The sequence below is a fragment of the Necator americanus genome, chromosome I, assembly GCF_031761385.1.
Source record: "Necator americanus strain Aroian chromosome I, whole genome shotgun sequence".
Taxonomy (NCBI): Eukaryota; Metazoa; Nematoda; class Chromadorea; order Rhabditida; family Ancylostomatidae; genus Necator; species Necator americanus.
In genome coordinates, this window is record NC_087371.1 from 18,984,101 (window position 1) to 19,008,090 (window position 23,990).

The 23,990-nt window shown below is 38.9% G+C and overlaps 1 protein-coding gene across 1 annotated transcript; it reads right to left on the reverse strand.

The window, feature by feature from the left end:
* Window positions 1-3,842: 3,842 nt before the first annotated feature.
* RB195_006162 (uncharacterized protein) lies at window positions 3,843-22,606 on the reverse strand (the record flags this gene model as incomplete). The annotated part of the gene is made up of 21 exons (XM_064179075.1): window positions 3,843-3,900; window positions 4,028-4,101; window positions 5,378-5,439; window positions 5,851-5,914; window positions 5,976-6,039; window positions 7,158-7,292; window positions 7,354-7,416; window positions 7,647-7,733; window positions 8,406-8,719; window positions 9,002-9,130; window positions 9,871-9,945; window positions 10,093-10,132; window positions 10,738-10,778; window positions 11,007-11,063; window positions 15,743-15,799; window positions 15,858-15,932; window positions 15,999-16,092; window positions 19,409-19,585; window positions 22,217-22,297; window positions 22,368-22,462; window positions 22,520-22,606. The coding sequence occupies 21 exons, from the start codon at window positions 22,604-22,606 to the stop codon at window positions 3,843-3,845; spliced, it is 1,929 nt and encodes a 642-aa protein (XP_064036064.1).
* Window positions 22,607-23,990: the final 1,384 nt, after the last annotated feature.

The following is a 23,990-nucleotide window of genomic DNA, read 5'->3' on the forward strand; positions in this document are numbered from 1 at the left end:
TATTATTATTATTATTATTATTATTATTATTATTATTATTATTATTATTATTATTATTATTATTATTATTATTATTATTATTATTATTATTATTATTATTATTATTATTATTATTATTATTATTATTATTATTATTATTATTATTATTATTATTATTATTATTATTATTATTATTATTATTATTATTATTATTATTATTATTATTATTATTATTATTATTATTATTATTATTATTATTATTATTATTATTATTATTATTATTATTATTATTATTATTATTATTATTATTATTATTATTATTATTATTATTGAGACTACATACATTACGTTCCAATTTGATGCACAAGAACCATTATTAGTGTTTCTCCTGATATTTTTTCATTATCGCAAGCAAACTGATATATGGTTTTATAAGAAAACTTATTGTCTTTCTATTAGCTTTCAGCTGCTCTAACGTAATAAAACTTTGGCATATCATTAGATTCACTGCGTTGAGTACTATTGAGAGCAGATTTTAGGACAGTAATGCGTCGGTTTTTCTGCGTTGACCATTACACAACCATATTTTCTCACGACGACCACTTACCACAGTTAATTGTTATTCACTGAGGGAGTCGTTCCTAAGAATTCCATAATTCTGCGAGCAATAGATGCCTAAGACTTATGCCAATGAATAATTGTGCGGCTTTGTGAGAAAAGTCTCAGGTGGCGGACTGAAGCTCTTGAGAGCAACACAGCAGCAACATTAGCAAACAACAGAGAAAGCTGAAAAACTGCCGGGAAAATGCACCCGGCGGGGATATGTTTGTTCGTTTTTGCACAACAAGATGTGTTCTGTGCAGAGTGAGTAGGAACCTCAACTGTTTGCTACTGGAAGCAGATTAGTTAGGTATTTTTCAATCACATTTAGCTTACACTAGGGGAAACGAATCTTGTGGTCAAGGAACTCCCATCTTTAGCTCCTGTCTTCTCGATTTCTTTTGCATTTCTCCATAGTTTTGCTTTTTTGTTATCACGTATGAGAATGGGTAGTTTAGTTATTAAAATCGATAAATACTCTCACAGAATTATAACATAGAAAAAATATTAGTAATACATCGAAAATAATATTGAGAAAATCTTCGCAGAAGCATCGGTGTTTAACGGACCAAAAACTTTCCTTACATCCAAAATCATAACGCCTATTTGGGCAGCTTCATTATTTTTAGGAAATTTGACAAAGTCATTGATGTCTGCCGCTACTACAGCTCTTCAGCGATTCTGTGGTGAAGTTACTCTCGAATTACTTAGTAGTAACGATAGGAGTGAAACCTATCGAGACTGCTGATCTATGTTGAGGTGTAGTGACACTGATGGGACGAGAAGAAGCAAGCAATTCCACGATATTAAATTTTCCAGACGCTTACGAGGTCAAGCGGTAGCGTTTTTTGCAGTTAGGACTTCTGGAATGTGAGGAATTCATGCGCGCGAACGGTTGTATGCAGGCGCACTCCGAATTTTTCCATACGCTCCATTAAAATTTGTTGGTTTGGAGCTGCTGGACAGATGTTAACGAGTAATAAACTGAACAAAATTCCCACGGAATTCTTGATCCTTTACTGAAATAGTGAGTTCAGTGTCGGAAGAAAAGGTTGCGAGAAAAGTTCATTCAGAAAAAGTAGTGAAGTGGAATATTTCAGAGCACTATTGTTATTATTATTTGTTACCATTATTATTTGTTGTTATTATTATCTGTTATCATTATTAGCAGTTATTTGTCTTAGACAAAGATACATCATTTTTTGAAGAGATTTGTTTAGCATTTATAATTCGTCACGATAATTTTACCATTTAGGAACCACTGTTCCAGGAACGTCATGAATTCAGCGGAAGAATGTGCTTTGCAGAATAAGCAGAATTCATAGATAGATTTGTGTTCAAGCAAGGTGAATGATGAAAAAAGGAAATGTTGCACTCTTTTAGACAGCTGTTTCTGAACGGAATATGCAGCTTTTGGCGGCTACACTTGTTTTAAAAATACCACTACGTGGTATGTTAAGAATTCCGTCCCCTGCAACAAAATCTTTTCTTAAACTTTTTCAAACCATGTAGAAATCTTCGGGTAGATTCTATCCTTAGAACTATCTATTAAGTGTGTAGCATGCATTGCAGTTCTTTTCTTCAGCCACATAAATTCAGTAAATGGCTCTGAAGAATATGGAATCCTAGATGGCACTTTTGTCAAGCTGTTTATGATTTTTTTTTTTGAAATAAAGAAGATATGGGGAGAAAAGTCCGGCTGTGATGAGTTTTTGCGCTGGAGAGAGCGATTAAATAGCTGTCAAGTCTCACTAAGCCCCCTTCATCTTGGCAACGAGTCTACTTACTCCTCTTAGCTGCTAGTTGACGTCAACAAGTTGTTATGGGGTAATGTTATTGGAGAAAACCTTTATTGCTTCATGTGAATGACATTCGTCTGTATGAAATTTTTATGAAATGAGACAGGAAATACAAAAAAACACCGGGTTTCCTTATGTGCTTCACAAACGCGTCATAAGACTCTCGGACAAAAAATCAGAAAACCTGAATAAGCTAGCTGTTTTATTTCATGCAAATCGACGGTGAAGTGGTATTAGCTGGCTGGATAACGCCAATTCACTTCCGAAGAAATTGCCGTTGGAAAACCTGATTTCACCTTAATCTTCTGTTCCGGGTTTTTAAGGCAGGAGTTAGGATGTGTCATCAGTGTCGGATGACTGTCAGACTTCTTTGAAATGATATCCTTACCTCCATAAATGTCTCAGCATTCATGTAGTGGACCAGAAGGATTGGATGATGATCCAGGTATCTTGAGAGCTGGTGAATAACCGTGCATTATCCAGCTAGGGCCCTAATTTGAATGACTGGTATTTATTTAGAATTTATTTGACACAGAGATGCGAGTTTTTAATCGACATAATAACATAGCCGCAGGAAAGAAGTAGGCTGTGTTTATAACGGATTCTAAAGAGGTTACCAGTTTATGATTTCTTGTTCATTTCACATCGTTCCCAAATGAGGAAAATGTTGATATGCGTTACTTTGGCTCTTCAAGGAAGAACGAAAAGCACGTTTCTTGCGAGAAGTTTGAAGCTGTCAAGAATTGCAACACTTTCAACAACTGAACAAGAGTTTGCACAGCTTCCGCTACCTCTTGCTGAAGGTTTCACGTATCTTTGTTCGCTATGCTGCGTGATTACTTCCTGTTTTCTTCCGGATTCTTTTTGAACTACCTTCATATTTCTTGCGAGAAGTTTGATCGAAGTAAGCATAAAGAAGGCACGACTCTGCTCTAGACACTAAAGCGTACTTGAAGTTTAAACCGTACGTTTGGTTTAAAGGCACTACAATCGCAATGCTTCCTCATCATCAATACCTATAATCTTCGAAATTTTGAACGCTTTTAAACAGCGGAGGTAAAGGTTAGGTCTCCTGAGTTCAACCACAGCGCAAAATATTCTTCTGGAAAGAACTAATATGCCTGTTGAAAAACGTGTTGTTATTTAGGAAGAAACGTATCCGGAGGCACAGACTGAATCGAAAAACACATATTCAAGAGAAAATATAATTCTTTATCCTAGATGTACACGCACTATAGTGAGCGGCAGTTACACATTCTGATATGTTATATATCCATGACAATCTGATGATTTTTGAGAATTCTACCAAATAGATCACCTTAAGAGGTGAGAACAAAAGATACATGATTAGTAAAAGGCAGTTTTAAACTCGTAAAGGCAGTAAGGGGAAACGGCGTAAATGCAGATGATCTGGTCAATGAAAAGAAAAAAATGAGCATGATTACAAATATTAAATGAAGCCAATTAGACAACGTCGTTTTCCACTTCTTCCTTCGATAGTGGACGAGGAGGAGGAAGGCGTCTGGAAAAAAACATGCAATATGCAGGCGGTTCCGTAGTAACCGTACATCTCTAATCGTCGATAGAAAACATGTGTTCGCTTGAAAATTACTATCGGGCGAGAAGAACAAGGGGAACAACAAACTTACTCAGGATATTCCGATATTTCGCCGCTGTTATCATTTACTTCGGTTTGCGATGGAGAGATTTGCGAGAGGCCACCCTAAATTTATGGCGGTTATACAAATGGAAATGAATTATCTAGAAAATCGATGGGAAATTAGCGGTTGATCAGTGTAAGCGGGAATCTTGCATCACCACTGTGGAGATCAAAATATTCTTATTCTTATTCTGCGGAAAATTGGCGAGTTCTTTCTTGTAAATAATAACCCTGGGAGGATTATTAACTGCTCAGAAAATCCACTACCACTACTTCTAAGAAACAAAATTGCTACCTGCCAACAATTTTGCACTCTTTTTGAAATCACCTCATTCAAGAGCCAAATAGAAAAACAGTTACGTAAACGGATGTCAGCGCAAGAACTGTTGTCAAGCTGCCTATTCAAAGAACTTTACACCTACGAAAGAATTAGCTATTATGTTCTACTTCCTTCGGAAACAAAATGTTCGCTTTCATGGCAGCCAGCGGCACCCGTAATTAACCACACACGAAATGAACACGCCACTCTGCCCGTAGACACTTAGATTAGTTCCTCTGTGAGCGACAGCATAAACAAGAAGCAACAGTGTTAAGGGCGCAAATCTGTGGGGAAAAGCGAAGCGTTTGCCAATCTTGTCGAATTCCAGTTCAGTCTGGAATCGGCATTCTTACATGCTCAGATACTCCTGGAACTGTTCCGAAGTCACCACCCTGCGGTAGGCATCAAGTCTGGGGTCCTAGAATAGAGAAGTACAGCTATATGCGATTATAGGTAGGAAAAAGAAAAGGATGAAGTCTCTGCTTATTAATCCGTCTGCAATGCGCCAAAGCGTTTTACTGTACTTCATGTCCTTGGGGTTTTTGGAATGCGTGTTGCCCTGTGCACTGACTTGCGGGGGTCAGCTGATGATCGAGTCAGTGCTTCTATCTTCCCAGACAGGCCTGGTACTGATTTATCGACCTCGGAGTTGTGAAAGGCTTGGTTTGCATTAGCGCGGTTTCGAACGATCGACCGTGCGGCCACAGCGGACCTCTCACCAACTGGGCTATGTCCGCCTCACATGTACAAAAATACTTCAAAGAAATTGAAAGAAAAAACTTTCAGAGGTTAAGGATTATTAGGTCTCCCAATTTCGGATCTATAAAAGCGTCCACTAAGAACCGAGGATGTTCCTAGAACCACAACTAACTCAATGCTTCTTCTAATGGTTTCTAACGTAAAATCAGGAGACAAAGAGGGAAGGAGAGTCGATTTTTTTGAAATTTTGATTGCAAAATTAGGGCAATAAGCTACTGATATTGCGCAAAAATAATGAAGATCATTAAGTGAATTCCTCACCTCTAGGTCGAGCACTTCTGGCACCTCTCGGTATCGTTCCTCCTCTTGTCGTCTTCTCTCCTCTAAAAAAATAGTTTAACGCTACTCTCAGTAAGTTAGGCCATTTTTGTGAACATTTATCTATTAATTATCTATTAATGCACTGAAGCTTTTCCACATAACGTTGGAAATTAACTGATAATACTAACTTGTTGCCACAGTGACGATCGTATTATTTCTCACATTTGTTAAAACTTTATTATTATTTATTATTTAAAACTTTAAAATTTTCGACTTCTTGACGTACTTCTAGCAAAGTTCGTTCGTACACGAAATTTTAGAATGGGCCGAGATAAATCCGGTATCCTCACAAAGGCTTGGAATTTTATCAATTGACCTGCTCAAAATACTTACAAGTGATGTGTTTTCGAATAATAATATTTCAGCTACAAAACCTGCTCACGACATTTTGAAAATCTCTCGTGAACACAAACCTTCGCGGGCAAATTGTTCCGCTCGGCGTTTCTCCTCTTCAGCCCGACGACGTTGCGCTTCCAGCTAAAAACCGCGGTTTTACTCGCTCTTTCTCCTCTGCCTGATAGTATTTTTCGATACTCACTCTTCGTTGCTCCAACTGTCTACGGTACTCTTCGTGATGGGCTCTTCTTCTAGCTTCATAGTCCCTAAACACAATACTTATATCGTAATTTGCCGATAATTTTATTTTCGTTAGTGATTAGTTCTTGAAGAAGTTAAGTGGAAAGTGGAGGTCCCAATAAAATCATCCGGAGGTGCTTTAAAATGTCTCAGTGCTGCAAAGTCAAAGTTGCCCAATTCAGGAGATGAATAACGGTTAGACTATGCACTTGTGAATTTGCCAGGGATGTTAAAAAAAAGTGGTATAACTTAAAAATAATTGTTAAATCAAAATTTGTTAAACTCGTGTATTTGGCCACAGAAAGTGAGCGTTCATAGGAAACCACTAAAAGGAAGTATTTGATTGTGCTTTCGGTTGCTATGAAGCTTTAATGTTTAAAAAACATACATACCGGCATGACCTACGTGGATACCTAAAACAGCGACGTTGTTAGAAATTCAAAGGAAAAATATTGTTTTTTCTACCACGAAATCATTGTTAATTTGCTTGCATCTTGAAGAAAATACCCACACAGCTGGATCTTCCTGGACGTGAAAGTAAGAAAGGCAATAGAATAAAGAAATCCGTGAAAAGTTCAGTCATTTCCCACTTATCGAAAGGCAGTTGAAAGGAAATCAGGAGCTACCGGTTGCAATTAGGACCCAGGCTCAAAATTCATTGCTGACTGTCAATTACAGCATTATCGTCCGGTCGTAAACAGATTGGGCACGGTACTATACAACTTCATGGACGGGTCCCAAAGTCTCTCTGTTTCTGCGGCTACTGTTAACCGATGCTCATAACACTGATGACTACTACGAATTACGAGCTCTTCTGTTTCTTTCCATTTTTCGTCGCATGGCTCGTCCGTCTACGTCTTTTCTGTGTACACTCACGCCCAGTCCGTCGTCGTCTGAGCACACGCTTAGCACACACTTTTGCTATGCCTCCCATGGACGGAAAAAGTCCCCAATTATAGATATGTAAGGCTACGATGAGTAGCTTCTAAATACTCAATATGACTGAAATTAAAAAGAAAAGAAAAAACTGGTAACGCTTGATTTTTTTTTTGTTTTCTAAGCTGAAAAACAAAAAAAGCGCATCGAGGAAATTAATCTAGTAATGCGGAGAACTAGATGTTTCGGTTCGAAGGAAAAGGCTCACTGCATCTGCCGCAGATGTTCCTGATAGGTTTGTCGGTCCTGGGCCTGTGCGTGCCTGTGATCGTGATCCGGTCTTGTTTGTGATTCGACTGGTCTCCATCCTTCCACATCAGGTGTCTGACGAGTGTCTGCGCCTCTGAATTGGACGAGTTAGCAGTTCTGTCCTTAGCGACTTACCCTAAAACCCCCGATCTTACCTCTGCTCACTTCGATCAGCCGTAGCTTCTTGAATATGTGGATCCGCATAGTAGAAGGTTTGGCTTTAATAAGAAGATTTTATTGAATTAGTTAGGAAAAGACACTCGTCTCTTTTTTAAACTATGCTACTAGTTCCGTTACGTACCATAATTTATAAGAGACCCTAATATCTTAGAGAGAAGGCGAACAAAAATTCCCTTTAACTGCGTAAACGACATCCGCTAGCCCACTTTTGTCTATCCAAAAAGACATTTTTTTAGAGAAGGTTTAATTTCAAAAATTATACACGTACCCATTCTCTTGCTTAGTCTGATACCGTCTGCCGTGCTGATCCGTCAGAATAACAGGCGGCTTCACATAACGGAAGCGCACTGGCTCTCTGAAGACGTTCGCTTTTAGACTTCAGAATCAGAGCGTAGGTCTACGACAGATTTCATAGAGATGATTTATGACCAGAGCGTAAGTAAACATTAATCATTTTTCCTACCGGTCACTGGACGTAAGAACTTTTCAATTCCTGTGCTCTTCTCCTCTATTTTTCACCTATTCAAAATCACAAATCAAAATATTTTGTTTTCAGTCCTTTCAGCCTTTTATGCATAACCCTCCGGTAAGGTCCACACGAATGCGAATGATGTTGTCCGGATCTCAAGATAATGATGTCTCTGCTCCATCATTATATTTTATTTATATTTATATTTGTAACAGCATATTTCCCCCAGAAGTTCAAAAGCTGTGGACACCTCCTTGCCCGTTTTTGCCACCTATCACATTTAAACTGTGTGCCTTCAAATTCACAACAATAACGATAACATTCCAAACACGCTCACAAGCTAGCGGTGTCTATTTTTTTTAAAAGGCTAATTTTGTGACTTTCACGAAAAACCTATCAATATTATGCTTAGATGATTGTGATTTCTTCCATAATTCTTGACTGATTGAATTTCTAGAAATGCCGTTCAGGAAATGAAGCCAAGGAAAGTTTTTTTAGATCTTGGTTGCAGATAGCTATTCCAATTTGTATTTTCAAAGACTTCGATGTTCGAACTACCTTGGTTGGGAAGGTGGAGTCGTTTCAGCCTCTTTCTCTTCTTCTTGCCTTTCTTGAGCAGCGGGTCTAGCAGGCCACTCTGGTCGTTCCTGCGAAGATTCAATCTGCTCCGTGTCGGCCAATATCTCATTCGGATCGGTTGGCTTTACAACGTGAGTGACGTGGGGTCGATGTCCATGGCGATGAGATGGTTCGACATCTACGCGGCGTTGTTCTTCTCTACCTTCCAGTCTGCGCCAGTCAGGTTGAACCTCGCCGCCAACAGAGTCGGTTCTCGAATCGACATCACTTTCAACATCCGTAGGGATGTCGCTCTGTAAATCAGCAACGATACATCGGTAGTTTTTGGTACACGTTTCAGTCACATTTTTCATTTTTATCAAAACTACAAACTTTTTTTTTGAGGACTTAATTTAAAAAAAGAAAATATGAAATGCGTGGCATTGCAGGATTTGCATGATTTACCCTACGAACAACTCTCCAAAGTGATTTCGGACACAGTGCTGCTTGATGTGTCGTCGGAAAGGGAACTCGAGTACACTGCACTCTTTCACGCTTCGAAAAATCGTACGTCTTTCGAACCTAAGGAGGTATACCTGTCTTCCAGAATAAGGCCATCCTGATCGAACTCCACTTCCAACGCTCGCAGTTCGGTGATCGGGGCGAGCTTCACTTCCAATGCTTGCAGTTCGATGATCAGGACGAACTCGTTCATCTCTCCTTTCCTGAAAAGAAAAAGCATGTGCAGAGTCTTCGTAATGTGACGTAATGAGGCTCATCGAAGTTGTATAGGTAATCACATGTAAATTTATGAATCAAAATCAATTTATGAATTTGATTGAGTAACTGTGTGAACGTTGTTTTGCGTGCAAAAATATTCTCAGACCACATTGACAATAGGTGGGGCGATGTTTCATGAACAATACCTTTTCAAACTAACTTCCTTAGATCTCTTCATTTAAGCAAAGCCATTATTGAGCCGCTGATTACTATAAGTCCAGAATTGAGCCGAATTTTAGGATGTAGCCAAAAAATTATGATAGAAATTAATTGGTTATCGTTCGGATCCGTGCGAAAAATCGAGACAAGCACTGTATGGAGCCTTGGGAAGCAGAGGAACAATGTTTCACATTATTTATTGCCTCGAAAATCATTTAGAAGTTTTTTCCCAAGAATTGAAAAATTATCAGTTTCGTATCATTTTATTAACTGTGGAAAAAACCATAAAAAATCTCGAACATTGTTATGGAGTAAAACATGTCAAATAGAATGTTCTTAATGCATTATGCTGACAAAAGCCCGAGTACTGAAAAACACCGAAATTTTAACAGAGAAATGGAAATTCAGAGAAAAGAACCTGAACATGAGAAAAGTTACTGCAAAATGTACTCCACTATCACCTAATTTGAAACGGGTGTTGCTTTCTAAAAATTCTGCATTTGTTAAGCTTTTTGATATCCTGTACCTGAGCAGCAGGTCTGCGAGGCCATCCGGGTTGTGCTCCTTCGCCAATAGCTGGCAGGGATTGCGACGCTGCTCCCTGTTAATAAAAAGACAGACAATCCGATTAGAAACATCAGGCTTCTATTTCATTTTCCACAAACTTCAAATGAAATAGAGAATAAAGATTATAAACAGATTATAAAAGCGATCTGTTTCCAGAGGAATAAAAATGTGTAGGAATTACCTGGATTTCAGGCAGATATCCTCGCATGGCTTCGTCTCCTCTACAAGAAAATGAAATAAAGAAAGATAAGACCTAGAAAATTAAATTGAAATAAATAAGTTTGTCCAGAAGAATAATTGGGAGAAGGCATCTGCAAATCCGGTAATTACTTTAGGAGCTCATCGATTTCAATTTTCCAAGAAAGCAAGAGAAAAGCATTACAAAGACAAAAATAACAGTTGCGAACACACTCGTATTATCTTCAAAATTTTAAGGGCATTGATTCACTGCAGATTAGCTGAGGCATAGGGAAGCGGAAGAAATATTTTTTAGAGGGGAAATAGAGTTTCATTTCACTTCCTGCTCATAAATACCTCAAAGGCAGCGCACCACGAAATTGATAATGTTGAGATTTCTCAAAGAAAACCGGGTAAAAACGGAAAGCTTCGTGGGAGATTTCTATGACCTTACAACGCGCCACCCTCACACATGCGTGAACCTTTCATGCCGTTCTTCAGGACTATTAGGGGAAGTGGGTGAGAACGCACTCCTACTCCTCATCTACCCGAACCCCATAGCTCATGTTGTGCATCAGAAATCCCAGCGCCGTAAATTTCGTGACACGCTTTGCTTTTACCTTTGCCTTTTTAACGAAAATATACTCACCTTGGGAAACTAGGTCCATATCGCTGCGGATAGCCTCGCGCCTGCAAACATAATAAATGGCTTTCTTTTTTCAACTATTGAAACCAACTAGTAATTTCATAAGTTAGCTAAATTTAAAAAAAAATAAAATACAGCATGTATTTTACTGGTTAGATAGAAGATTCCTCGAAATTCTTCTAATTACACTAGGGGTTCTTAATGAACACACAAATAAACAAATAAATAGCGTTTTTCAAGCGAATTAACCTACGGCATTTATCAACACTAACCTCGTATCTTGGATAATATGGTGCCCGCGATTCTGTCGCTTCTAGGGCTGCTACTGCCTGAAAAGAGGGAGTGAGCAAAGGTCATTTTTTGAAAAAAAAAGGTTTTTTTAAAGTACCAGCGGCATTTGGAAAGAGACAGAGGAAAAGAAAAGCGCATTTTTCGCCGGAGATCTGGTTAAAGATGAATGGAGTGAATCAACGCGAACAACCACAGAAACTTATAGAAAATCGAGTGTTCATTAGGAGAAGATAGAACAGTTGTGAGCAATTGCATAGAGGGGAACCATTTTTGCCATATTTATTCCCACTTGTCCTCAGCCATTTGTCCTCAGGTCTAATTAGTTTTGAGTGCTCCTTTACCAAAGATTTAAAAGCACATTTTGAAAATTATCGCATGCGCTAGTTATTTTTGAATTTGTCTTCCCTCTTTCACAGCCTTTTTCCCAGGAGAGATCCAGCTGTAGCTGATCCTGGGTGATTTCTAAAAAACTGGTCACTATCCAGTGGTTGTAGCCATTCGAAATTTGCACGACCCTCCAACTGGACTAATGTTGTTGTTTATCTCTCTACAGAAGTCCTCGTATTCGTGAGCCTTTCCATCTGTAAACATGTTTGACCACTCACGTTTCCTTCACGATTACGCCCACCTAGCAAACACCTCATTCGCCGGCAAGCACTCTTTTGAGACCTCACGAAAGTCGTATTTTTAAGAAATGATGCGATATTCATCCATTGTAAAGAGGAGAGGAAAAATGCACGAGTGCCCCGCTAACCTCCAGACTTTACATTGAGTACTGAGTAATTAGGAAATTGTTATGAGATGGATATTCGCATCACAACACTGTGACATGATCTTAGTTGCAGGTATCGTCGAGAAGCAGCAAAGACTGCGCGGCTGCATCGTGGTGACCGTAATGTAGTGAAAAATGAAATAGTTATCTACTCGAGAAACTAAAAAATCAAATTGTGTTCTTTGAGGCAAGGGAAAACGGTTTAGAGCAGACGTAACGTCACCTCTGGAAAATTAAAATGAACATGTATTTCTAGATAATTTTTTGTAGGCCAATTAAGTACCCAAACCCTTGCTGAAAAGCGTTTAATGTGTCTCTGTCCTCAGGCACCATTCAAATGATATCTGCAGCCTAAAGGATATTTGGAGATCAGTTCTCGCAAACTATCTCCCGTGAGGTAGCAGGGCATGAAATGTAACCTTCAGTATCATTATTTCGATCCAAGCACTAAAACTGTAGAGAATAGATGGATAAAAGACCAGAGTTGTTGCGTAGTCGACATATCTTTGCTGCAGTGACGAGTTCACGTGATGAATCTGCAGCAATCCCTGCATTTTCAGTTCCTAACGGATGCGTCTCGAAGCCCAGTCGTGAACATGTGTCGCGGTTGCCCGATTAAACATAAGTACCGGTATCTGCATCTTTTCCAACATATGTCCTCTCTACAGTTGATAAGGACTTTTTTCTTCTTCTAGCATCTCTCGCTAAAAAAAGAGAGTCCTTTTGGTTCAAATAAAGCTCTACATAACAAAGTAATTATCTAGAAGAAACAATAGCTTCGAAAAAGTTGAGCGATCTATATGTGAGCAAGTAGCTCAGTTCGTAAGTACGTAGCAATCGCAAGTCTCTCTTTCGTCTGGTATGGATGCATTCGTTTTGAAAAGTATGCATCTAATATAACTCGGCCTCTCAGATATTACTATTAGTCGATTTATAGGATTTGAATCAAAATATGCAACAAGTCTTTGCGAGAATTTTGATCTACAGTTCACTTCCAAGACTTCGGAAGTGAGGTTAAAATTCAGAAATTGCTCTTGCACCATACTTTTCACCAAAATTTACAAGTACGAGTAAAGAGTGTTTTTTCTCCTGAAACTGAAGCTAGTTTTGATTTTTCCTTCCACTTCTTTCTCTTCTACGCTGATGCTGGGGTTAATCAGTGTTGGGGTTACTGGCTTTTTTTTTAGAGAGAGACAGATTCCAGAAGATCTTATTTTGGCACTGAAAGAAGATTAGACATATGTTTCTAAAGTATTCGAATGAAAGAAAATCCTTTTAAATTTATTTTCGTTTATCTAAATTAAATTATTTAAATTTTATTTATTTTAAATTTATTTCAAACGATTTCTAACCTTATTTTACATGAATTGACTTCTCGAAAGTTTTTGATTGCATTCGAGAATAACAGAACGCTGAGAAAGGTCGAATTTTGATTTAGACTATGTACGGTCTCGGTCTGACAGTCTCAGGGTTAAAGTCATTTAATTGATTACGATACGATTTTTTCATCAGAAAAAGATGCGGAGCAATTTATTGAGTATTTTTCCAGCTTGTTAGAGTCATCGCGGGGATCTGGGTTTGCAGACTTGTCGTTTGAACTGAAAATCACTTCATACATTTAGAAAAACATTCATAATTCATCGAATTCACCATTGCGAAGTAACAAAGCGAAAGGTAAGCGCAAGGCAGAATAATTCATTGAAATGAAAACTGAAACTATAAGTTTTTATGAAAACATTTTTGGTGTATATTTTAAAGAAATCTTGCAAATTAATCACTAAAGTTTTCAAGGGGGTCCAGCTGCTGATTTTCCAAAAAGTGCAGAAGTTTACCTTGTCCTCAAAATTTTCTCTTTATTGTTCAGAAGTCGCCCTTTTTCAAAATCCAAAAATCTATGGCCTAACGGTTTACCGTGGAAGCACATACCTCTGGAATCTAGCGGGGTCGGTGCCTCCAAAATATTCATGATATAATCCGCATCCCCTGCAGTTTTATCTTACGAGCCTACCAGTAGCAGTTTGTGACAATTCACTCTCACTTCAATTCAATTCATGACATAGTATAGATCATTTTCATTTCTTGATTGCTATTATTCCTAGTAGCGAATTATGATGTAAATTTGTGTATCAAAGCGAACGTTGACAGAATGTCCATCACGTCCTTCTGCTCCATGTTCTACTGAACGACTATGTAACTATGAAATAAATATGTACACCAAAAAGCTTTGATTTCCAGCAGGAAAACTTTGTGGTTGATTTGCATTTGAAAAAAATTTTGGGGCAGAAATGGAATAAGGATCTTATCATTGAATAACTGAGAACTCGAGGGCACGAGTAGTATGCTACAAATCACTACCATATTAAATAGTTCAATATGCAATTAAGGCGAAAAATAATAAAATAAAGGACTAAAGAAAAGTCTCGATGGTTACAACGACCATTGTTTTGTTTTGGACTGCAAATCTTAAATAGATAGATCATCGACTTCCTGCCTTGGATGTTACGCGGAGAATAGAGAAGTGGATAAAGCACAAAGTGTTCGGCGTTAACCAATCCGGTTGGGATGCCCCACCACGTTCACTTCAATTCAGGATCGTTTGAGGTTTATGAACATGGAACTGGCCTATACAGTGACCTGCGGTGGCAAGCCGATGCGTCAAGTCAGTGTTTTTATCCTCCCAGACACGTCTGGTACCAATTCATCGACCCTGGAGGGATGAAAGGCTTGGTGAGCACTAGGGCGGATTCGAACCTCCGATCGACGATGCGATCGATGCACGAAGCGGAACCTTTAACCGCTAAACCACACCCACCCTTCTGAGAATAACTCTCTCTGATTCTCTGGTATTGATTATGATCCTTTGATCTCTGCTTCGGTGTTTGTAGTGCCAAATCACAAGTATTTTTGTACTTCTCGTATGTACTCTGCGGAGGTGACTATTGACGTAATGTGCATGACCCTTCAAACGAAAAACTAAATAGATTCACTATGTCAAGATAAATCAAGAAAATCGAACGAACAATTGGCTAGAAATAGTGGAATGGATTTTGAAAAAATGACAGCTTCGCAACGTTCAGCACTGTAAAATTATTTCTATTTGAAAACATGAGGTTCCATGGAAAACCAGACGCGTATTTTCCCAATGCATGCCCCAATATTACATTTTGGGTTGCTTATTATTATAAATTTATAATTTAATCTATTTATTATTATTAACATATCCGGTTTTCCAAGGAAAGCCATAATTCCACTTTCAGTTCACGTTGTTTCACTTCTCTGCATAGTTACTTGTTAATTTGTTATTTACGTAAGTTTAGGTAATGTTAGCAGTAATCGTTCGTTAATTGCCCTTCAGGTTCCTTGTTAAAAGCATTCAGAACATGCGATAATCCGAAAGATTAGAAAAAAAAAACATTTGGAAGAACACTGGAGTCAAGCGTTTACAGAACTCGAGAATTTTATTTTCTAGGAAAGCAACGGGATTCATGGACGAGTTGAAAATTGGCAGAGAACATCGGGGCAGTACCGACACGGCAGGATCGTTCTGACAAGAATCGCACAGAACTGCTTGTAAAGCTACGAAATTGGGCAGTTACAGAGAACATGCTAGCAGATATTAAATATCCCTCGTTCAAAATAAGATATAACGTAGTGGAATCCACAGTAGAGCCGTCTAGGACGCAGTGGAGTTCGGCAGTCGGCAAAATACGCAGTAAACAGTCTAAAGTTAAATCGAAGATACACATAAACATGCTGGGGACTTTCAGGTTAAGTGAGGAGACAACACTTGGAAGGTCGATATACAGGGAAAAGCACAGCGAAGAAAAAAGTAGCTTGAAAACAGTACAGAGAACAGCAGAGCACACAGACGACGTCATGGTACAAATAGTAAGTAGGAGGAAATCGCTAGTTAAGACGAGCCCTCGGATGCAGAATCGCACTTACTTCTGGCTTTCGTCGTAGGACCCATACTTTCCTGATGAACTGGTCCGGCGCTGTCAGCTGTAATTGAAGGATTCGAATGGAGTGAATTGGGTAGCGAAGTTGTAAAGAGCGAAACCTCGTTGAAAAACCGCGAGTTCGGTGAAACTCCGCGGAATGTCCTTTCCCTGAGATTCGCATCGCCGTAGAAAACCTTGAGAATAGATTGATAGATTGCGCATAATCAATACGACAAGAAAGAAATCCGACGAATGCTTACGTCTTCTGCGGACCATTCATACTTAGCGATGCGATGATGATGGAAACCGATACTCTCTCTTGGCCTTGCATAGCCAGCAAGAACCCATTCGAAACTGGAAATATTGCTTCTTACTTCACAGAATTCATCAGGAACACGGATATTCCTGACCTACAAAAATTCGGGAAATTGATTTTAAAAAACAAATGGGAAGAAAAAACTCTCCAAGTACATCACAACACGTTGTGTTGGCGTGATTTGCTATTGCATTTTGGGTTGGAAGGAATATTCGTTATAACGACATTTTCTGGATTCGAAGTGTGACAGAAATGTGCATTTTAGTGTCTTTAGCACATAAAAAGGCTTTGACGATCTGGTTCTCTGAGACGTAAATTACCCTTACAAATTCATATCCATCAAGGGGAATTAGTGGGTCTTCACAGTTCATGAAGGGAAATAAGGACATAAGCTGAGTAAATGGCTATCGTCCCGATTGAGTAGGGCACGTTTATTTGACTGAAAATTTCAGTCCAAAATGAACATGAGTGGTGTATCTTTGTCAGGATCGTCAGGACATGGTCATCACACGTGCTAGTCATGCACACAGTTGGGGTCACGCTCTATTCCGATTAAAACATAATTGTATCTACGACTGCACGAAGAAGTGAATGAAATTAAGGATTTTGTTTGGAAGTAAAAAAAGAATAACTTCAAAAGTTGCAAGAGACCTCTGACTTTATTGAAATTTACACATGGAGAGTTTTTTATGGCTTATTCTTACAATTTCTTACAAAAAAATACAATAAAACACAAATACAAAAAATTACAATTAAAAAAAAAATTACATTTTTTTCGTGAAAAGTGCATAACCTAAATTCGGTAAACTTTTGGTGGGTTGCCTGATAATTCCATCATCTACCTGATCGAACCGAAATATCAAATGATTCTGAATTATACTACAATCGTACTGTGGCACTCAGTTATAGAAACATTTTCTGAGTGGATTGCTATATCTTTGAAGGATTTTAGTCCAGTTGATTGACTTATCCATGAGAACGACATAAGAACAGACGTATTCACGCTCTTAGTCGAATCAGTGTGACAGAGGATTGAGAATCTCATAAAAACTTTTTCTTAAAATTTCTCGAAGTTCCTTTTTGCAGGTATTCGCTTCATATGACCGAGAGTGTTTGTGGATATTTTAATTTCTGGGATATTAAGTATATTTTCTCATAATATGCACAGTTATTTCTACCTTCCAAACTGCAAACATGCCGTGACGGAAGTAGACATGAAGTAAAACTTTACATGTGAAAGAAAATCTCCGTAAGATTTGAAACATTCGAAGAAATACCCATTCTTTCGCTGTTCTCTTCTGCTGTCCACAAATTAGAGGGTTTTTGGGGTTCTGTCACGATACGTTAGGAAGTATGTAGATCTACTTAAATAAGTGCCCGACTGAATAGGTGAAATAGCTGAATTTTTGCAGATCGCAGGTTTTGATAAATTATTTGAAAAGGCAAAAGATTGCTTAAAAAGAGTCACAATATTCTCATCTCATATCCTTCCTGTGACAATTTGACTATATTTATTTATTTCCTTAGCGAATGACTCTTCAGATGGGCATTTTCGGTAGAGGAAGAAACGAAACACCACGAATCAGCGCTTCTAGATACTTTCGTTTTCTTGTCACTTTCGCTTGCCACTTGCAACCAAGACTCATTCGATGGGAATTTTGATAACGTGTGATCAGCTACAGATGTTTTGCCGTTTCTCCGTGTTCGTTCCTTCCGAATGTCTCATTTGATGGCAAAAAGACGAGATGATGTTACCGTTGGAATGCGACGGGGAATCTTTTGACGACGTGATTATAGCGTTGACAAATCAACACGGATCAAAAATCATTCTCCTTCAGCATACGTTTTTATGGAGGTCAGCATGCTATCCTGCGTTTTCATGCGTTAGTGATTCCGTGCGTGTCACTGTCGTATCATCAACGAGGTGTTTATTTGTTTAGTAGAAAATCTAGGAAGATAACTTCCACGTGTCTCATGCTCTCATTTCACACCTTTTGTTCCGTCAGATAAAAAGGTCATCAAAAATCAATGTGCAGGTGTATGATGCATCGGTTGGTTTTTCCCGGATTCTCCTGGTGATTTTAATGCAGCGAACACTTCACAATTAACTAAATAATAATTCTGAACTTCCTGAATGCTGAGAGAGTGTGTAGAGCTGTCTCACGAAACACATGTCCCAGAAAATAGTGTTTTGGACTTTATTTCTGCTACTGGTAGAGAGAGTTTGTATGCACGTTTGCTCTCTCCGGTGTAAATTATTTTCAAGTCTAAAAAAATCCGAAAAAGTACGTCAAGCACGCTACTGATGAATCCAAATCACCGGAACCAGTGTTTTTATAACAGAACGACAAAAAGTCCTTGAGCACTTTTGAGATGTCTAACATTTCGACATATCGATGTTTATATATCCTATGAAGATCAACTGTTGCGCTGACGATCACTTAAAAAAGATGTGGGATAAGTAAACAAAACCAAAGTTTCTTCTGTTGCACATAATTTTGTGAAAATAGAAAATTCTGCGCGAAATACAAAAATTTTCTACGTTTATCAGGATTCTTTGAGGTAAAATTGTGTCGTAGAATTAAAGCAAAAAACTCGGAAACTGTAGCAACTAGAAAACTATCATTAAACAAACATAGGAATTTTTCAGCGATTCCCTCGATCGAAACGGGGAATCCGAATGAAGTCTGAATAAAAAAAATGGAGCAAACCACCATTTTGCTTGATCGTTTCAGCAATGAAATCATAACGTGGGAGGGGACGAGAAAATAAGCCATTGAAAATTGTTTCTTTGGTTTCTTCGTCTTACGAAAAGCTTTGCTCGTGGAGGGGCAGAACGTGTGGCCCCATGAGAAAAGAGATCGTAGGCAAAAAAAAATATTAATGAATAATTGACTGCCTTTTAGAGCATTCAGAGATATGTTCTACTTCTAATTTTTGCATATTCTTTTGAAAGAGTTCTTTTAACAGGCTTAACATTGACAAATAGTCCTCTAAAATGAGCCCCAAATAAGTTATTACTGCTTCTTTCTCACCGCTTCAGGTTATCCTTGGTTTGAAGAAATCATACACTTTTTTGCCCGAACCCATAATTCTTATGCTCGACCTTTTACTTCATAACTCGTCATCACTTGCTCTCGTAGGCTCCCCACAACTATTGAAAGACGCTGCATATAAATCCAATCATAGGGTACTTAAATGGATTTGTTGCCCCTCGCTCCGGTAAGGTAATAGTTCCCACAAAATCGGTCACCAGACGACTGGATCTCAACACCATCTGGCAATTCATTGTGAATTTGCACGAAACGACCCCCGACTGTGAGGCACGTCTGTTCAGAAATGATTGCAACTCACGGTACTTCCTCGTTCGGATTGGTTCGGCTGCGTGAGAGCACACGGAAACCTTCACAAAGTTCAATCGCATCCCTATCTCGTCCGGCGAACCATGCACAGACTCGTCCATCGCTCCTTACGTAGGCGTGGCCGAACACTTCGTAGTGAACGCCTTGTCCGTATCTACTCTTGGTGATCCTGCAAATTCATTTCTCTTTCAGATGATTCAGGTTCAAAAGGATGAAGAGTGGTCTAGAAAAATAGCTTTTGTTTGATTGGTGAGAATTTTCCAAAAGAAATGAATCAAACTTCGGAGTACAAAATTTATAGTAGTCCTAGACTGAAATTTATAGGATGCTACCCGTGAAAACCTGGTATGAGTTTGAAGAAGATGGAAAAGGAATCTCTTCCAAACTTTCCGCATAAAGAACACCTTTCTACCAAAATAGACTAACGCCTTTGTCCATTAATAGACTATATGTGGCTGGCTCTGGTTTTGGCCACCTTTCGCTGTTCTGAGAAGTATTGAATTTTATGGGCGATTAAGTAGAGTGGTATATGGAGAAAACCGATAAAATCTCAATAAACCTACTGCACTGATAGCATCCTCTCTTTTCTGACAGGCTGAGGCAAGAGACTTCAACAATAAAGGCATAAAGGCGACGTATCACAAAGTCATTTACCCAGAAAGAGAATGCTTTTAAAATATCTGGAAAAATATAGAGGAGAAAGTTGACGATGTCGAGATCTCTCCGCGAATAGAAAGGGATGGGGGTGTAGTTGACGAGTGTTAGCGTGATCACATCAATTCTCACAGTAATTCAGAAAAAGGCGCATGAGACAACACTCTGTGGCTTCGTTCCCCCAACGATGCAACTAATTACGGACAGTAAGGCGAGACCAATTGGCAACGGGCCTACGTTTGCGTTGGCGGCGCAGCTTTAGCGACTTATCTGAGTCATATTAGTCAGATTGGGTTTCAGTCAGTTTGAACGTTGGACGAAGATGGAGTTCCCCGGTCTCTATCGCGTAGTAAGCTGCGTTGTTGGAACGCAGCTGCTATCAAGGCTGGTTCACACGTTGTTTTCAGAACTACTTAGTAGAAATGAGCGTGATTAAAGGCATCACCCCACGAATCTGGGGTGGTGCAGATTTCAGGTGGAGTATTCGTATACGGGATGGGAGACCACGGAGAGGGAGGTGATTCCGTCCATTTCTTCCTAATTGCCGTAAAAAACGGCCCGGAAGATGCGGCGCCGCACAAGACTGGCGCGCTCCAATCGAATCCCTTGTGCAAAATGGTGCGCTAAAACGAATGAAGCCGTATCTTGCGGGCCGTTTTTTACGGCAATTAGCAAGAAATGGACGGAATCACCTCGCTCTCCGTGGTCTCCCATCCCGTATACGAATACTCCACCTGAAATCTGCAGCACCTCAGATTCGTGGGGTGATGCCTTTAAGGTCTCACTTGTGAACAACAGTCCCACCCCCACCAATTCGTGGAGAGATCCGCATATGACCAACCCCATGGCACGCGGCCCTCGGTGGGAGCCAGATCCTGTGGCGTAAAACCAACCCAGCCGCCTCCCACCCCACATATAAGCGAAATGAAACCGGAAATTTCCAGAAATAAGAACATCAAAAGAAACTGGGATGTCGTTAGTGAAAGCTTTTAGATTTGATAATTACATATGTGTGGGCAGCTAAGTTGGACAATAATCCGCAAAAACTTCTCTATTCGACTAAAAAAAGCTGGGCAAAGAAAGTAAGGACGGATTGTGTATTTACAGTAACATTGTAGCGGATAATAACTTTGAAAAATATTCAAAAAAAAAATTATGGAGGAGATTTCCAAAACAGTGAGGGTTTACTGCAGGAATGCACCTTTTTCATTTTTTGGCCGTGGATTCCTGACTTAGTGTTGAGGCTTGCCAATAGTGCATTAAAACAGATACTCACGCTCTCCAAATCCTTTAAAAAAACCTAAACCATCCATACCGTCCAACAGAATGAATCAGATTTACCTAACTCCTAACTGGAGTTTCGAAGTTTCTTCTTAGATTTTTGAGAGATATGAAAGTGAAAAAATTAAGGATTCGCGAATAATATTGGTGAAAAGCAATCTCATCTACAAAACAGCAGCAAATACCCGTGTATTCGTTTACGAAAAATATCTGAAAAGATACTGATTGAGAAAGTTTCTGTTTAAAGCGACGGCCACATATTTGGCGATCGTATAATGAAACAAACTGCCTACTAAGTGAGAGATACCTAGTAACTCGGCCATATGCTAAAAATAGTATAGCTCATTAACAAAAATGAAGACAATAAAGAGAAAAGCAAGCACATGTCCGCAAGGGTCGATTAATTTTCATACTTCTTCGTCTTTTTCCTGTTTACCCATTACTTGCACAATAGTTTAAAGATGTTGACAATCCATGTTTTTGGTCCCTTTCCGTCTGTTTTCTTTGCCGCTTAAGCCCAAGATATCACACGACGTCGCTTATGTTTTCAAACGTTTTCAAAAAACGAAGCGAAAACACGTGAAAGTTATAGGTTTTGCGATTCTCCTTCTGTTGCGCCATCTTTAGTTGAGTGAGCTGTTCAAAACTGTGCTGTTTCCTCTTTTTTCTTCATTGCAACCTGACGATTAGTAGAAGTTGTGCTGAGAAAACGGAAATAAAATAATTTTTGTGAAGTTCAAGTCAGCTACAAATTTTGAATGGATTTTTCTTGCCAATATCTTTAGGACACACGCATTCGATGAAAAAAAAATTCCTTGACGTCCCATAATTTCGGATCTCGTTTATAAACACGCCTATAACTTACCAATAAGCCACCCATCCATCACGCACTTGTCCTCCCCCCGATTGGGGGAACGTGAGGAAGTCGTTTGTTGTTCGGCCGTCCCTGTAACGGTAAATATGGCCATAAGCAGAGGGAAAGAAACACGTTTCCCGATCTCGAGTAATCGCCTCACTTCAGCCTCCCATCATAACCCACAGATGACCAGTACTCCTCTCCGGCCATCCATGCTTTTCCACGACAGTTGCGAGGAACTCGAATCACTTGCTCCTAGAAGGGGGAATTCCCAGAGATTTAGATCCTGAGAAGAGGAAAAGCAAAACTCACATTTACTCTGCTTTCACGAAATTTGCATCGGCTTCCATAGGAAGTAAAAGCGATAGCGGAGAGGAGGAAAAGAATCCGCAAAGACATTCGCTGAAAACAAAAACGTTAAATGAGCGCAGCAATCAGTTGCACTTTGAATTTCCAAAGGAGTGACTGGGATCTGAACAAGATCGTGCTTTGCCAGTCATTACTAAGGAAACTAAAAAGTAAGCGGAGAGCAACTTTTTGATGAAATGGTGGGATAGTAAATGTGACTGACGTATTTGGAAGCACTGAGTTACTGTTCACTAGAAAGACGGAGAGAAACAAAATCCATAATTGGTTCTTCCCAAGAACGTAGAATAAACTGGAACTGTGAATTAGAAAATCCCTTCCTCTCACTTCCCAACTTCGTAAAGGAGAAAAATCCTGAGAGTGATAATCAAAGAGGACCATAAAATGTTTCGGGCTCCGAAAAAATGTGGATAGGGTGAAAACAGAAAGAATCGTGTCACCCGTTACCAATAAAATTGCTCGGACTAGAAAAGGTGTCTAGGCATTTAGAGACTATGGGCGGGTCCATATTCGGCTTTTGGATTAAATTTTTGGAATCAGGTACAAGCAAATCGGATGAAAATGAGCAGTCAGACATAACCCATCGGTCCTCCGCCAGGAAAAACTGAATTTCTTGCGATGGTAACGTGATTTCAAGGAAATTCGTTGGCTTTTGTGGCCGCCAATACACCTACGTGGCAAACTAATCATTACATTTCAAAATTCAAATAATCATATGGTACCAAACGTTTCCTCTGATCGACTTTTCATGAATATTCAATGGAAACGCTGACATTTGAGTCAGAATGTAATAGAATGCGAGAACACGTTTAATATAGGTACGTAATTTTGAACAGGTACTTTTCCTCGAAAACGAGAGAAAAGCCAGATATAAAAACCTTAAAATTAAAGTTTTTATAGTTACAGTTATAGTTTTATAGTTTTTTAAAGTTTTTAAGTTGTTGGAAAAAAATTAATAATGACGAAATTCCTGAAGAAAAATTGGTAACGCGTAAGCAAGCGGCGATCTCGATAAGCGAACAAAGGTTTTCCAAACTGCAACATTTACATGGATGTAAAATTTGTTTTCTACGTTTGTTTATTTAAGTCCACTATACCAAACACCTTCGAGCTAGCTTTTGACCAAGACAGCCCCACAACTCCCACATATGTCTTAAAAATATTTTGTATAGCAGTAGTGTCTTGTAGTATCTTAAAAATCACTTCATCCTATTTCACAACCAGTGTGGTAAGCAGGCTACTGCTGAAATACTTGGAAAAAATGTTTCAGTTAAAACAATATAGAAAACAAAAAATTGGGCTAAATCTGAATAATCTAAATAATTTGCAAGTTGATGAGCATAGTGCAATGTTCCCACTTTTTTCTCCAAAGAAAAAAACGGTGATATTGTGATTAGAAAAGCGTCAGTAAGCAGGA